This window comes from Nerophis ophidion, linkage group LG06 (assembly GCF_033978795.1).
Source record: "Nerophis ophidion isolate RoL-2023_Sa linkage group LG06, RoL_Noph_v1.0, whole genome shotgun sequence".
NCBI lineage: Eukaryota > Metazoa > Chordata > Actinopteri > Syngnathiformes > Syngnathidae > Nerophis > Nerophis ophidion.
This window is the reverse complement of record NC_084616.1, coordinates 21,624,189-21,641,979: the sequence shown is the minus strand read 5'-3', so window position 1 is coordinate 21,641,979 and position 17,791 is coordinate 21,624,189. Positions and strand designations below refer to the sequence as shown.

At 43.1% G+C, this 17,791-nt stretch overlaps 1 protein-coding gene across 1 annotated transcript; it reads left to right on the top strand.

The window, feature by feature from the left end:
• The first annotated feature begins 704 nt into the window (after positions 1-704).
• LOC133554372 (zinc finger protein 239-like) lies at positions 705-16,693 on the top strand. The gene is made up of 2 exons (XM_061903036.1): positions 705-977; positions 12,105-16,693. The coding sequence occupies exons 1-2, from the start codon at positions 803-805 to the stop codon at positions 13,328-13,330; spliced, it is 1,401 nt and encodes a 466-aa protein (XP_061759020.1). The 5' UTR covers positions 705-802; the 3' UTR covers positions 13,331-16,693.
• The last annotated feature ends 1,098 nt before the right edge of the window (positions 16,694-17,791 follow it).

The window sequence follows — 17,791 nt, the reverse complement described above, 5'->3', positions numbered from 1 at the left end:
CGTAGAGAAAACATGTTCGCTTGACCGCCCTGCTTCACAACAAACAAAGAAACACTGGCTGTGTCTTGGTGCTAAAGACAGCTGCAAACCACCGCTTTCCACGAACAGCATTGTTCTTTAAAGTCTCCATTATTAATTGAACAAATTGCAAAAGATTCAGCAACACAGATGTCCAAAGTACTGTGTAATTATGCCATTAAAGCAGACAACATTTAGCCGCTAGTGGTGCAGCGGTAATATTTCCTGACAGTCCGTGACGTCACGCGCACGCGTCATCATTCCGCGACGTTTTCAAAAAGAAACTCGCGGGAAATTTAAAATTGCAATTTAGTAAACTAAAAAGGCCGTATTGGCATTTGTTGCGATGATAATATTTCATCATTGATATATAAACTATCAGACTGTGTGGTTGGTAGTAGTGGGTTTCAGTAGGCCTTTAATGTATCACGCATAGTAACGTAACGCATCGTTAGACAGCGGTCAGCAGCACCGCGTAATTTAGCCACCTACAGAAAGACAGACATAGTCAAATAAAGGTCAGTTAAAACGAAAACGCTGAACATCAGCCCGGCATCTTTGTTTTCTACCTGTCAACTGTCAGTTTAGGCTGCTCGCCGGCTCCTCATCACCACTTCAAGATGGCGGACGAATTTCTCGCGTCACAGCAGCCAATGCTGTCATATGTCTATGGTTAGATGCGTTTGACTTAGCTTAGCTTGCTCGCCGCTAACAGAGAGACAAGGCGGAAGTAGGCCACACATCGCTCAGCGGACACGCGTCTAATGGTCGTGATTGTGCCAAAATGCGTACAGTCCAAATGCTGAGAGCCTTTGTGAATCAGCGACTAAATGCGGCGGTTGAAGAAATATTTGTGGTGTTCGAAAGAACGATAGCGGACTACGAGGAAGAGAAGCAGCGACAACGTCGACTACTGGACGCTGTCTTCAAGCGGCATCGACTTGTGTTACACAAAACAGGTTTGTTTCCTTATTCCTCGCACATGTTTACTGTAAAATAATGCACACTACACCGCGGTTTGCGTATAGGCTTCCAACGAATGGCGTGGACTAATTTTCTATACCTTCTGTACTTGTTGTTATTAAGTATAGTTATTGAACGCAGCTGAGATAGGCTCCAGCACCCGCCGCGACCCCAAAAGGGACAAGCGGTAGGAAACGGATGGATGTATATTTATCCATCCATCTAAATGCATAAACTCAGCCCATTAAACAGGGGTCGGGAACCTTTTTGGCTAAGAGAGCCAAAAAGCCAAATATTTTAAAATGTATTTCCGTAAGAGCCATATTATATTTTTTTACACTGAACAAAACGTGCATTTTTAATAAAGACCAACATTTTTAGAGTATAATAGGTCTGTTGTTCTTTGTAATAACATTGTTATTCTCGAGCTAACTATGGAGGGGGCGTGGCTTGCTGGCCTGCAGCGAACTGGGGTGTGCCAGGACCGGCCTCGAAATCAGCGACAGGTGCATAGACCAGTGGTTCTCAACCTTTTTTTCAGTGATGTACCCCCTGTGAACATTTTTTTAATTCAAGTACCCCCTAATCAGGGCAAAGCATTTTTGGTTGAAAAAAAGAGATAAAGAAGTAAAATACAGCACTATGTCATCAGTTTCTGATTTATTAAATTGTATAACAGTGCAAAATATTGCTCATTTGTAGTGGGCTTTTTTTAACTATTTGGAAAAAATATATATAAAAATAACTAAAAACTTTTTGAAAAATAAACAAGTGATTCAATTATAAATAAAGATTTCTACACATAAAAGTAATCATCAACTTAAAGTGCCCTCTTTGGGGATTGTAAAAGAGAGCCATCTGGATTCATGAACTTAATTCTAAACATTTCTTCACAAAAAAAGAAATCTTTAACATCAATATTTATGGAACATGTCCACAAAAAAATCTAGCTGTCAACGCTGAATATTGCATTGTTGCATTTCTTTTCACAGTTTATGAACTTACATTCATATTTTGTTGAAGTATTATTCGATAAATATATTTGTAAAGGATTTTTGAATTCTTGCTATTTTTAGAATGTTTTTAAAAAATCTCACGTACCCCTTGGCAGACCTTCAAGTACCCCCAGGGGTACGCGTACCCCCATTTGAGAACCACTGGCATAGATGGCCCACCTGGGCCTTGTTATCTAACCACCTGTCGCTGTGTTATAAGCAGCAGCCAGGAGGAGACACGGGGTTGGGGCTGGAGCCAGAGCGCGAGCAAAAATGAAAGATAAAAATACAATTGCTGGAAAGCAACTGAGAGACTTATTGAAAAATCGTAACCCTGAAACAGGCTCTCATGTCGGTCCTTGCTGGTCTGACAAACCCCAGGAGGGACAAGCCCCACACTAACCAAGAATAAATAAATAACTTCTCACCATTAACGCAAATTGTTGAACGGGTGCGGTAGAAAACAGATGGATGGATTAAAAAATGCATGTTTTATATTTTGAACATTATTTTTAACACTGTGATTACAAGTGGAATCATTCATTACTTATCATATTAAACAATGTCAGCTAAGATTTATCCGAGAGCCAGATGCAGTCATCAAAAGAGCCACATCTGGCTCGCGAGCCATAGGTTCCCTACCCCTGCCATAAAAGAAAGAAAATATCGATATATGCTTGGATTCCAAAAAGGACCATGTAAATGTATGTTCAATTATATAATCCTGTATATCTGAGGTATTTAATAACTGCTCTATATTTACTGCAACCCCCCCCCCGTTCTCAAAGTTTCTAATACATCTTCTATTTTCCAATCATTCCCTCTCTTGCTGATCTTTTCCTTTTAACGTACGTCTCTCTTCAGTAAACTTCTTGCAGTATGATATAAAATGTTTTCTACATCTTCAACAGTTTTACATGGAGCACATATTTCTGTTAGACATTTTCCTATTATTGTTGTTTTATTTAGCCCTGTATAGGTCTGGGCGATATGGCCTTTTTTTAATATCTCAATATTTTTAGGCCATATCACGATATATATCTCGATATTGTGCCTTAGCTTTGAATTAACACTTGATACATATAATCACACCAGTATGATGATTCTATGTGTCTACATTAAAACATTCTTGTACATACTGCATTAATATATGCTCATTTTAAACTTTCATGCAGAAAAGGAAATCACAACTAAGTCAATTGACCAAAAGTGTATTTATTAAACAGTTATTAAGCAGTGGCACAAACATTCATGTCATTTCCAAAACAGAAAGTGCAAGATTGTCAGATACTTTTTAAAACAAGTGCACTTTTGTGCATGATGTCACTAAGATGACATATTAAAGGCCTACTGAAATGAGATTTTCATATTTTAACGGGGATAGCAGGTCCATTCTATGTGTCGTATTTGCGCGATATTGCCATATTTTTGCTGAAAGGATTTAGTAGAAAACATCCACGATAAAGTTTGCAACTGGAGAAAAGCCCTGCCTCTACCGGAAGTTGCAGACGATGACGTCACATGTTGAGGGCTCTGTCACACCAAATTTCTTCCCCCCTACAAGAACCTCTCCCCCCCATTTACTTCCGGGGTCATGATTAATACAGACGTTTTGTTAACGCTATATTACAAAAATATAACGCTATATTATAAAAATACAGACGTTTTGTTCACGGTGGAAGAGGGGTTAGTGCGTCTGCCTCACAATACGAAGGTCCTGCAGTCCTGGGTTCAAATCCAGGCTCGGGATCTTTCTGTGTGGAGTTTGCATGTTCTCCCCGTGAATGCGTGGGTTCCCTCCGGGTACTCCGGCTTCCTCCCACTTCCAAAGACATGCAGCTGGGGATAGGTTGATTGGCGACACTAAATTGGCCCTAGTGTGTGAATGTGAGTGTGAATGTTGTCTGTCTATCTGTGTTGGCCCTGCGATGAGGTGGCGACTTGTCCAGGGTGTACCCCGCCTTCCGCCCAATTGTAGCTGAGATAGGCCCCAGCGCCCCCCGCGACCCCGAAAGGGAATAAGCGGTAGAAAATGGATGAATGGATGGATGGACGTTTTGTTAACGCTATATTATAAAAAAATAAAAATAAAAAATTACAAACCCAAGCTATGGGATAACATAAGAGGAAACGTGACGCCGGAAGTAAATGCGTCATCCCATAGCTTGTGTTTGTAAATTGTTTTTTAAATTTTTTTTATAATATAGCGTTAACAAAACGTCTGTATTTTTATAATATAGCGTTATATTTTTATAATATAGCGTTAACAAAACGTCTGTATTAATCATGACCCCGGAAGTAAATGGGGGGGGAGAGGTTCTTGTAGGGGGGAAGAAATTTGGCGTGACAGCTCCTCATATATTCCCATTTGATTTTAATGGGAACCTCCAACAAAAACAGCTATTCAGACCGAGAAAACGACAATTTCCCCATTAATTTGAGCGAGGATGAAAGATTCGTGTTTGAGGATATTGATAGCGACGGACTAGGAAAAAAACTAAAAAAAAATAAAATAAAAAAAAAACGCGATTGCAATCGCGTTGCATTGAGACAGATTCATATGTTTTCAGAGACATTTACTAGGATAATTCTGGGAAATCCCTTATCTTTCTATCGTGTTGCTAGTGTTTTAGTGAGTTTAACAGTACCTGATAGACGGAAGTGTACGTCCACGGCCGGGTGTTGACGTGCAGTGTCTCGTCGATGGCAGCTGTATGGACGGCACAAGCTCAGCTGATATCCGGTAAGAGGCGACTTTTTAACCACAATTTTCTCACCGAAACCTGCTGGTTGACATGTGGTCGGGATCCATGTCCGCTGTGATCCATACTCAAATTTCACCTCCGTGAATTTTAAACAAGGAATCACCGTGTGTTTGTGTGGCTAAAGGCTAAAGCTTCCTAACTCCGTCTTTCTACTTTGACTTCTCCAATATTAGTTGAACAAATTGCAAAAGATTCAGCAACACGGATGTCCAAAATACTGTGTAATTATGCCGTTAAAGCAGACGACTTTTAGCTGTGTGTGTACGCAGCGCTCATATTCATAACGGCCCATGACGTCATGCGTACACGTCATCATTACGTGACATTTTCAAGCAAAAAGTCCCGGGAAATTTAAAATTGCAATTTAGTAAACTAAAAAAGCCGTATTAGCATGTGTTGCAATGTTAATATTTCATCATTGCGTGGTGGGTAGTAGTGGGTTTCAGTAGGCCTTTATAGAGGAACATTATCACAATTTCAAAAGGGTTAAAAACAATAAAAATCAGTTCCCAGTGGCTTTTTCTATTTTTTGAAGTTTTTAAAACATTTTTACCGTTCCCCGAATATCCCTAAGAAAGCTTTAAAGTGCTTGATTTTCGCTATTTGCGATGTGACTATCCATTTTCCTGTGACGTCATACAGTGCTGCCAATGTAAACAAACAACGGCGAATACCACAGCAAGATATAGTGACATTAGCTCGGATTCAGACTCGGATTTCAGCGGTTTAAGCGATTCAACAGATTACGCATGTATTGAAACGGATGGTTGGAGTATGAAAGTATTGAAGAAGAAACTGAAGCTATTGAGCGAATAGCTATTGACGCTATTCATAGCCATAGCATGGCCGAAGAGCTGCGTTAGCATCACCGGTAAAATGTGCGGACCAAACGATCAGGACTTTCGCATCTCGTGACACTGGAGCAACTTAAATCCTTCGATTGGTAAGTGTTTTTTTTGCATTAAATGTGGGTGGAAGGAAACGTAATATAGTTGCAAATGCATCTGCAGGTTATCCATACATCTTTGTGCAATGTCTGCTTTAGCACCGCGGGTAAATAGCATGTTAGCATCGCTTAGCGTAGCATGTTAGCATCAATTAGCTGGCAGTCAACATCAACAGAACTCACCTTTGTGAATTCGTTGACTTTATAGTTGCAAATGCATCTGCAGGTTATCCATACATCTCTGTGCCATGTCTGTCATCGCCGGTAAAATGTGGAGACACTCTGGCACATTCAATGGGGGTCTGGCGGCAGACACTTTCGCATCTTCGGGCCAGTGGTGCAACTTGAATCCCTCCCTGTTAGTGTTGTTACACCCACCGACAACACACCGACGAGGCATGATGTCTCCAAAGTTCCAAAAAATAGTCGAAAAAATGGAAAATAACAGAGCTGAGACCCGGTGTTTGTAATGTGTTGAAAATGAAAATTGCTGCTTTATTACCTCGGTGACGTCACGTTCTGACGTCATCGCAAAAAGAGCGATAAACAGAAAGGCGTTTAATTCACCAAATTCACCCATTTCGAGTCCGGAAATCGGTTAAAAAAATATATGGTCTTTTTTCTGCACCATCAAGGTATATATTGACGCTTACATAGGTCTGGCGATAATGTTCCCCCTTAAAACAACACAAATGTTTTGTACAGAACACCACTACAATAGTTTAAAAACAAACAAAGTGCACTTTTGTGCATGGTTTTGTGGGCGTGTGGCACCGAATGGAGATGTTGACATGCGGAGTACGTACTCTTCATTTTCTAACAGGTGACTTCTCAAATGATGCTACATATTAGCAGTAATGCTAATTTTTGTAGCAACGCGTTAGCCCCACACTTGACAAATTACGGTTGTCTGGTCGTACCCCGCCTTCCGCCCGATTGTAGCTGAGATAGGCGCCAGCGCCCCCCGCGACCCCAAAAGGGAATAAGCGGTAGAAAATGGAAAATGGATGTTCGGCCTATTCCCACTTGAAGCCAAATCACCGCCAGACGATGGACCCCCTGCTGTTTTTCTTGGGAATTAATTCTTCCTTCATTTGTTACCAGATTGGCACCTTTTTTCCCTTGTTTGACCACTCGCAACACAGCTAAAGTTACCCATGCTGCTACTTCTCTGCCCCGCGAGGGCGTATACTTATGTGACGTATGAAGTGACAGGATGTGACGTATGTAAGAAGGTGCGCTTGCTGGCTGTGAGAAGGAGAGACAAGAAAGCGGGATACAAGCCTGTCGTGTAATGCCAGCAGCTAAAAGCAACTGCGTGAGAACGTATACTCGAATAACACGATATAGTCATTTCCTATATCGCACAGAGACAAACCCTCGATATAGGGCTGGGCGATATATGCGATATATCGCGGGTTTGTCTCTGCGATAAAGAAAATGACTATATTGTAATATTCAAGTATGCGTTCTCACGCAGTTGCTTTTAGCTGCGGGCATTAAACTACAGGCTCTTCCCACTCCTTCTTGTGTCTCCTTCTCAGAGTGTAAGCGCAGGTTCTTGCACACGTGTCATACATATACGCCCTCGCCCAGCACAGAAGTAGCAGTGTGGCTGACATTAGCCGTGATACTAGCTGAGTGTTGCGAAGGTGCGACAGAAGATGCGAATCTTGTAACAAATGAAGGAAGAATGAATTCCCAAGAAAAACAGCACGGGGTCCATCATCTGGCGGTGGTTCGGCTTCAAGTGGGAATATGTCGAATAGACAAATTTAATTTGTCAAGTGTGGGGCACAAGCCATCCATCCATCCATCCATCATCTTCCGCTTATCCGAGGTCGGGTCGCGGGGGCAGCAGCCTAAGTAGGGACGCCCAGACTTCCCTCTCTCCAGCCACTTCCCGCTCTTCCCGGGGCATCCCGAGGCGTTCCCAGGCCAGCCAGGAGACATAGTCTCCCCAACGTGTCCTGGGTCTTCCCCGTGGCCTCCTACCGGTTGGACGTGCCCTAAACACATCCCTAGGGAGGCGTTCGGGTGGCATCCTGACCAGATGCCAGAGCCACCTCATCTGGCTCCTCTCGATGTGGAGGAGCAGCGGCTTTACTTTGAACTCCTCTCGGATGGCAGAGCTTCTCACCCTATCTCTAAGGGAAAGCCCCACCACCCGGCGGAGGAAACTCATTTCGGCCGCTTGTACCCGTGATCTTATCCTTTCGGTCATGACCCAAAGCTCATGACCATAGGTGAGGATGGGAACCTAGATCGACCGGTAAATTGAGAGCTTTGCCTTCCGGCTCAGCTCCGTCTTCACCACAACGGATCGGTACAAAGTGGAGGAGTTCAAGTACCTAGGAGTCTTGTTCACGAGTGGGGCACAAGCGTTGCTACCAAAATGAGCATTACTGCTAATATGTAGCGTCATTTGAAAAGTCACGTACTACTAACTTTAATAAATAAGTTTTGGTAAATTGACTTAGTTGTGATTTCCCTCTCTGCATGAACGTTTAAAATGAGGATATATTAATGCAGTATGAACAAGAATGTTTTAATGTAGACACACAGAATCATCATCCTGCTGTGATTATATGTATCAAGTGTTCATTCAAGACTAAGGCAAAATACCAAGATATATACCGTATATCGCGATATGGCCTAAAAATATCACGATATTAAAAAAAGACCATATCGCCCAGCCCTACCTCGATATATCGATATATCGCCCAGCCCTAGCCCTGTATGATCAAATTGTAGTCTTTTCAACAAGACCTCTTTCCCTCTATTCTTCCTTTTAATCTCCTGTACAATAATAGTTTTCTGTATGTCATAATTTTTTCTAGCTCTACAATTGGTCCTCTATGTACCTCTCAATATTTCTGACCTCTCAAGGCGTTCAATCTTTCGTAACTGGACTGTTTGGTTTATCTTTGAAGACGTTTCGCCACTCATCCAAGTAGGGTTAAACGGGAACATTATCAGCAGACCTATGTAAGCGTCAAGATATACCTTGATGGTGCAGAAAAAAGACCATATATTTTTTCAACCGATTTCCGAACTCTAAATGGGTGAATTTTCGCGAATTTAACGCCTTTCTGTTTTTCGGTCTGGAGGCGATGACGTCAGAATGTGACGTCTCCGAGGTAATACAGCCGCCATTTTCATTTTCAACCCATTGTAAACATTGGGTCTCAGCTCTTTTATTTTCCGTTTTTTCGACTATTTTTTGGAACCTTGGAGACATCATGCCTCGTCAGTGTGTTGTCGGAGGGTGTAACAACACTAACAGGGAGGGATTCAAGTTGCACCACTGGCCCGAAGATGCGAAAGTGTCTGCCGCCAGACCCCCATTGAATGTACCAAAGTGGCTCCACATTTTACCGGCGATGACAGACATGGCACAGAGATGTATGGATAACCTGCAGATGCATTTGCAACGATAAAGTCAACGAAATCACAAAGGTGAGTTTTGTTGATGTTGACTTATGTGCTAATCAGACATATTTGATTGACAAGACTCTGCAGCATCTCGTGGACATCGGGGGTGGTACATCTGGATTGGCAGACCGGGGGAGTGGTTCCTCTCTTAAGAAGGGGAACCGGAGGGTGTGTCCCAACTATTGTGGGATCACACTCATCAGCTTTTCCGGTAAGGTTTATTCAAGTGTACTGGAGAGGAGGCTACACCGGAAAGTCGAACTTCAGATTAAGGAGGAACAGTGTGGTTTTCGTCCCGGTCGTAGAACTGTGGAGCAGCTCTATACAAACCCCGTTTCCATATGAGTTGGGAAATTGTGTTAGATGTAAATATAAACGGAATACAATGATTTGCTAATAATTTTCAACCCATATTCAATTGAATACGCTACAAAGACAACATATTTCATGTTCAAACTGATAAACATTTTTTTTTGCAAATAATCATTAACTTTAGAATTTGATGCCAGCAACACGTGACAAAAAAGTTGGGAAAGGTGACAATAAATACTGATAAAGTTGAGGAATGCTCATCAAACACTTATATGGAACATCTCACAGGTGTGCAGGCTAATTGGGAACAGGTGGGTGCCATGATTGGGTATAAAAGCAGCTTCCATGAAATGCTAAGTAATTCACAAACAAGGATGGGGTGAAGGTCACCACTTTGTAAGCAAATTGTCGAACAGTTTTAGAACAACATTTCTCAATGAGCTATTGCAAGGAATTTAAGGATTTTACCATCTGGAGTCCGTAAAATCACTAAAAAGTTCAGAGAATCTGGAGAAATCACTGCACGTAAGCAATGATATTACAAACTTTTGAACCCTCAGGCGCTGCATCAAAAACCGACATCAGTGTGTAAAGGCTATCACCACATGGGCTCAGGAACACTTCATAAAACCACTGTCAGTAACAACAGTAGGTCGCTACATCTGCAAGTGCAAGTTAAAACTCTACTATGCAAAGCCAAACCTCTTTACCAACAATATCTTGAAACGCTGTCGGTTTGGCGGGGCCCGAGTTCACCTAAGATGGACTGATGCAAAGTGGAAAGGTGTTCTGTGGTCTGACGGGTCCACATTTCAAATTATATTTGGAAACAGAGGACGTGGTGTCCTCCAGAACAAAGAGGAAAATAACCATTCGGATTGTTATAGGCGCAAAGTTTAAAAGCCAGCATCTGTGAGGGTATGGGGGTGTATTAGTGCCCAAGGCATGGGTAACTTACACATCTGTGAAGGCACCCTTAATGCTGAAAGGTCCATTCAGGTTTTGGGACAACATACTGTATGTTGTCATCCAAGCAACGTTATCATGGACGCCCCGGCTTATTTCAGCAAGACAAGTTATACAACAGCGTGGATTCGTAAAAAAAAGGGTGCAGGTACTATCCTGGCCCGCCTGCTGTCCAGACCTGTCTCCCATCAAAAATGTGTGGCACATTATGAAGCGTAAAATACAACAGCGGAGACCCCGGACTGTTGAACGACTGAAGCTCTACATAAAACAAGAATGGGAAAGAATTCCACTTTCAAAGCTTCAACCATTAGTTTCCTCAGTTCCCAAACGTTTATTGTTAAAAGAAAAGGTGATGTAACACAGTGGTGAACATGTCCTTTCCCAACTACTTTGGCACATTTTGCAGCCATGAAATTCTAAGTTAAATATTATTTGCAAAAAAAAAATAAAGTTTATGAGTTTGAACATCAAATATCTTGTCTTTGTAGTGCATTCAATTGAATATGGGTTGAAAAGGATTTGCAAATCATTGTATTCCGTTTATATTTACATCCAACACAATTTCACAATTCATACGGAAACAGGGTTTGTACTCTTGGCAGGGTCTTTGAGGGTGCATGGGAGCTTGTCCAACCAGTCTACATGTGGACTTGAAGAAAGCATTCAACCGTGTCCCTCGGGAAGTCCTGTGGGGAGTGCTCAGAGAGTATGGGGTATCGGACTGTCTTATTGTGGCGGTCCGCTCCCTGTACGATCAGTTTCAGAACTTGGTCCGCATAGCCGGCAGTACAGTAAGTCGGACACGTTTCCAGTGAGGGTTGGACTCCGCCAAGGCTGGCCTCTGTCACCCTTTCTGTTCATAACTTTTATGGACATAATTTCTAGGCGCAGTCAAGACGTTGAGGGGTTCCGGTTTGGTGACTGCAGGATTAGGTCTCTGCTTTTTGCAGATGATGTGGTCCTGATGGCTTCATCTGGCCAGGATCTTCAACTCACTGAATCGGTTCGCAGCCGAGTGTGAAAAGACTAGGATGAGAATCAGCACCTCCAAGTCCGAGTCCATGGGCTTCACCCGGAAAAGGGTGGATTGCCAACTCCGGGTTGGGGAGGAGACCCTGCCCCAAATGGATGAGTTCAAGTACCTGTGAGTCTTGTTTACGAGTGAGAAAAGAGTGGATCGTGAGATCGACAGGCGGATCGGTGCGGCGTATTCAGTAATGCGGATGTTGTATCGATCCGTTGTGGTGAAGAAGAAGCTGAGCTGGAAGGTAAAGCTCTCAATTTACCGGTCGATCTACGTTCCCATCCTCACCTATAAGTCTTCCTTATTTGCTTTTTGTTATGAAAAGTTATGTTTTTTTGTGTGTGTGATGACTGCCCTTTCTGTTTCTCCCACATTTGATTTTTTACAAGATTTGCACAGGATTTCATAAAACATTTTTTGTACTTTACTGTTTTGTCCTTTGGATGTACAAGCAGTTGTCTTGACCGTATGGCTTTACTGCTGAGGTAATGTTGTGTTTCTTCATGATTTGTAATGATTCTGTTGCTCCCTGGTGTACAGTGTGGTTATGACATCTTGAATGTCAATGTGGAAACTGATAAGCTTATCAGAACATATGCTGGTGCAGGATAATGTCAGATTTAAATAAGCAAAGCCGCATTTTTCTAAAAAATATTTTGTCTATTTGTGTCCTGCAGACATCTGTGGGGAATATTCTCTCCCTGAGCAGCAGGAGTGGGCCTTTACGGAGGCGTCACTACTACCCCAGATTGAAGAGGAGGAGCCTTACTCGACACATTTTAAAGAGAAGGACCCACAGTCCCCTCTGTTTAGAGGAAACAAGGCACCACAGTCCCCCCAAATTAAAAGAGAAGAGGAACAGCCCCCCCAATATATAGAGGAAGAGAAGCAACAGCATTCTAACTTTAAAACAGAAGAAGAGGAGCCACAGTCAACCCAAATTAAAGCGGAAGAGTCACAGTCCCCTGACATTGAGGAAGTTGAAGCCCCAGAGTCCCTCCAAATTAAAGAGGAAGATGAGGAGCCACAGCAAATTGAGGAAGAGCAACAGCTCCCTCACTTTAAAACAGAAGAAGAGGAGCCACAGTCAACCCAACTTAAAATGGCTGAGTCACAATCCCCTCAAATTGAGGAAGATGGGGTGCCACAGTCCTCTGCATTAAAAAGGAAGAGAATGAGCCACTGCACCAGCATATTGAAGAGGAAGAGGAGGAGCCACAAAAGTGAAAGTGAGGAGAAGAGAGAGGCGGAGCCTCCAAGCAGCAGCTCAACTCAACACATGACAACAGAAACTGATGGAGACCACTGTGGAGGATCACAAGCAGACAAGATTTTAGCTCCACTATCAGATAGTGACGACACAACGTCTCACTCTCCTGACACTGATGATGAAGACTCTAAAGATGATAAGACATCTCACACTGACAACACACGCTTGACATGTTCTCACTGTGACAAAACGTTTAATTACCGTAGTAATCTGAAAGTACACATGAGAACACATACTGGAGAAAAACCCTTTTCCTGTACGATCTGTGGTAAAGGTTTTGCACGAAATGATAATCTGAAAATGCATACAAGAATGCACTCTGGAGAAAAATCATTTTCCTGTTCAGTCTGTGGTAAAGGTTTTGCACAAAATATTCATCTGAAAATACATACAAGAATGCACACTGGAGAAAAACCCTTTTCCTGCTCTTTCTGTGGTAAAGGTTTTGCACATAATAGTAATCTGAAAAGACACACAATAATGCACACTGGAGAAACCCCCTTTTCATGTTCAGTCTGTGGTAAAGGTTTTGCACGAAATTGTGGTCTGAAAATGCATACCAGAATGCACACTGGAGAAAACCCTTTTCCTGTTCAGTCTGGGGTAAAGACTTTACATGAAATGGTGATCTGAAAAAACATGCAGGGATGCAGACGGTAGAAAAATAAATCCTATTCTTGTCTTGCCTGTAGTAAAGATTTTGCACAACAAAGTCATCTGAAAATAAACACAAAAATTCACACTGGAGAATTTTTTTTTCCTGTCCAGTCTGTAGTAAAGGTTTTATACAAAGTAAGAGTCTTAAAGTACACTGGAGACTGGAGTTTTCATAGACAAACTTAACTAACTTTGAAAAGACACATGAACACACACACACACACACACACACACACACACTCAAGAGAAACCATTTAGTTGCAATGTGTGTGTGAGATGAAAGATTCTCCAATAAGTACCAGTTTAAGACACACACGTGTGTGGGTGAGAACCCCAGCAGCAAATGAAGACGCAGGATGTTTTGTCATTGTTCTGTGTGTTACAAGCTTGACAAATTGCTTCTAACTTTTATGTTCCAACACATTTAGAATAGAATAGAATAGAAAGTACTTTATAGATCCCTGGGGGAAATTCGGCACCACAGTTTACTCACAATAGACAATAATGATACAAAATAATATATAACATATATGGGCGGTATAGCTCGGTTGGTAGAGTGGCTGTGCCAGCAACTTGGGGGTTGCAGGTTCGATTCCCACTTCCGCCATCCTAGTCACTGCCGTTGTGTCCTTGGGCAAGACACTTTACCCACCTGCTCCCAGTGCCACCCACACTGGTTTAAATGTAACTTAGATATTGGATTTCACTATGTAAAGTGCTTTGAGTCACTAGAGAAAAGCGCTATATAAATATAATTCACTTCACAGTATATATATGAATGATATAAATATATTGTACATATACTCTACATTTAAGTGCAGTCAAGGAACATATGCATTATACAGTCTGATAGCTGTCGGTATGAAGGACCTCCTGTGTCGTTCCGTGTTACAATTTGGCAGTCTGAGCCTTCCACTGAACTTGCTCATTCCCTCCGCAAGGTTCGAGTGTAGTGGGTGGGAGGTGTCCATAATGGTTAGGAGTTTTGCTAGACTTCTCCTCTCTGACACCACCGCCAGAGAGTCCAGCTCCACTCCCACCACATTACTGGCCTTCTCTACCAGCTTGTCCAGTCTGTTTGTGTCCTTCACTCTCAGCCCACTGCCCCAGCAAGCCACGGCGTACAAGAAGGCGCCCGCCACCACCGACTCGTAGAACATCTTCAACATCTTTGTACAGACTTTGAAGGATCCTAGCCTCCTGAAGAAGTAGAGGCGGCTCTGTCCCTTCTTGTAGAGGGCCTCAGCGTGTTTTGACCCATTCAGCTTGTTGTCCATGTGTACTCTGAGGTATTTATAATCCTCAACCAAGTCCACATCCACCCCCTTGATAGAAATAGGGGTCGCTGAAGTACTCCTCCTTCCCAGGTCCACAACCAGCTCCTTGGTCTTCGTCACATTGAGCTGAATGTGGTTCTTTCCACACCATGTGACAAAGTCCTCCACCCGTGCCCTGTATTCCTCATCATCACCATCCTCAATACACCCCACTATCGCAGAGTCATCAGAAAACTTCTGAAGGTGGCAGGACTCTGACTGATAGTGGAAATTGGTGGTGTAAATGGTGAAGAGGAAGGGGGAGAAGGCTGTGCCCTGCGGGGCCCCGGTGTTGCTGACTAGCCTGTCAGACACACAGTCCTGCAGTCGAACTTACTGTGGTCTGTCAGTCAGGTAATCTACAATCCAGGACACCAAGGGGGCCTCCGCTTGCATCTTCTCCAACTTCACACCAAGTAGCCCAGGCCGCATGGTATCGAAAGCACTGGAGAAGTAAAAAAACATGACCCTCACACTGCTCGCAGGCTTGTCCAGGTGGTTTTGGGCTCGGTTCAGCAGGTAGATGACTGCATCCTCCACTCCCAGTCGTGGCCGGATAGGCAAAATTGGAGTGGGTCCAGGTGGGGCTTGACTGTAGGGCGGAGTTATTCCAGGACCAACCTATCCATGGTCTTCATGATATGGGAGGTTAGAGCCACCGGCCTGAAGTCCTTCGACGTGCTGGGTCGTGTGCACTTGGGGATGGGGACCACGCATGAGGTTTTCCACAGTGTGGGGACTTTCTGCAGCCTAAGGCTCATGTTGAAGATGTGCTGGAGCACACCACACAGCTGTGGGGCGCATGCTTTGAGCACCTTGGGGTCACAGCGTAGTTTATTTGCTGTGCATTCACCTGTTCTGCAGACAGACACACTGAGGGGGTCTCAGGTGGTTGGGGGAAGGTGGGGTCATCATTCTGAGGGTGAGGTGTTAAGTGGGGGGAGGTAGTCATTGGAGTTGGGGTGCAGTGAGGAAGGGAGGGGAGTGGATTGGATCGCTGAAGTTGTCAGGGGGCCGGCTGGCATGTTTAGGGGGGCGGGGGCTTGCCAGAGCCATTCTGTCAAACCTGTTAAAGAACTGGTTTAGCTTATTGGCCCTCGCTTTGTCTCCGTCCACCCCCATAACCCCTGCCGGTTTGAGGCCGGTGATGGTCTGCATACCTTTCCAAACCGCCTTCATGCTGTTGTCCTTCAGCTTCCCTTCCAGCTTCCTCCTGTAGTTCTCCTTGGCCTCCTTTTTTTTGGTCTTGCATGCTAAGAGTATTGTTGAACTGTTAGTGATCTATAGCGTTCATTTTTGTTTGGTAAATGACAAACCATGACAGATTATAATCACACTTCAACATCTCTAACATGTAAATGCTTCCTCTTTCCTAGAGCAGCATTGTAAATGTAAATATGTTCTTAATTGTTTTATCCTGGATAGATAAATGTTAAATAAATACATGTAATCCAGGAAGTAAATGTTTTTATACTACATTACCCAGAAAGGTTAGTGCTATAGACAGGAACCGGAAGTAGGTTTGATTTATGTTGGAGGACATTTGTGCTGTTTGATCAATAAAGAGTTGATATATTGTGACATGTTGTTCCTGCTTTATCTACACAATAAATACATTTGGATAGGACAGCTGCTTGAGCATCGCTCTGAGACAAATTTGATTGGCCAAGATGTGGGAGAAGTAGCAAGGTCACGCTCATTGGCGAATCTCACTTCTAATTACATCCTGAAAGAACTTTAGATAAAACTAAATATTATATTGTAGCGGTTGCTTTAAGGACATAATTCACCACAAGTGTTTACTTGTCATTATTCACTGTCATTGTTATATTTTGCACATAACAATGTTGTTCTTGTTAACATTCATATATGCAGTTAAGAGTGAGTAATTCGGTGCTGCCCCTTTAAGGGACCGTCAAAATATTTACACAAAGGTAGGGGTTTGTTGTGACCGCCATTATGAGTCGCTTGATGTAAAGGGTTTATTCTGCTTTTTGTTTGAATAAAACGGTGCACAAATATATTTCAATTTGTTTCACTTTCGCGTTACAAGCGCAACACTGGTGACCCAGACGCTTCACTGAATGCATTTGTCAGGCTCAAACACTGATGACATCTATTAAACAGACAAGAAGCAAGGAATCATGCAGAGACAGAGTTCAATTTAGCTCATGAGGAGAACGCATGGCGCTGCACACTTAGTCACAGTCTCACCCTACATTCTAATGTTCAGCTCTCGCTTCCCTCTTTTTATTCAGAGTTCCATAGTCAAAATCGTTGAGGCCGCATGTAAAAGAAGTGGTCACATATATTATGGAAAGCAGGTCCAGGACGCACAGTACGTGACGGAATGGGCTGGGGCCGTGAGATTTCGCTTCGTCTGCGTGTTGTCATCTTATCTTCGTTGAGGTCCTGAAGTCTCTGCTTCGTCTGTGTGTTGTCATCTTATCTTCGTTGAGGTCCTTGAAGTCCCTGGCTGTTAGCGGGCTAAAACAAGAAGTTTTGTCCTTGCATAGATTAAAAAAGTCTAACTTGAGCACAATAACTAATAACTAAAGCAACAGACTTTGAGCATACCTAAGTTAGTGTGATGATCTATACATAATTATTCTAACAGCATTCAGTGAATGTTATCGACTATGACGGCGAATGCCTTCTCACTGAAGCTGCCTGAGTTCTGGAAATCTTCCGCGACAACATGGTTTGTTCAGGCCGAAGCACAGTTCGCCCTGCGTGGTATCACCGAGGACGAAACAAACTTTTATAATGTTGTTCCCTCCCTCGGCAATGCAATGGCAACCAGAATGGTTAGCGTCCTTATGCGTCCACCGGAGGGAAACAAGTATCTCACGTTGAAGGCTCACCTCTTAAAGGGGAACGTTACCACCAGACCTACGTCAATATATACCTTGATGTTGCAGAAAAAAGACCATATGTTTTTTTAACCGATTCCCGAACTCTAAAAGGGTGAATTTGGCGATTTAAACGCCTTTCAATTGTGACGTCACAATGGGAAGCAATCCGCCCTTTTCTCAAACACATTACACACACCAAGTCAAATCAGCTCTGTTATTCTCCGTTTTTTCTACTGTTTTCTGTACCTTGGAGACATCATGCCTCG

Bases quoted from the DNA above. Each gene is read 5' to 3' on its own strand.
- LOC133554372 (XM_061903036.1), top strand. From the start codon at position 803: ATGCGTACAGTCCAAATGCTGAGAGCCTTTGTGAATCAGCGACTAAAT. The intron at 978-12,104 runs GTTTGTTTCCTT...TGTGTCCTGCAG, and splicing joins ACTTGTGTTACACAAAACAG to ACATCTGTGGGGAATATTCT.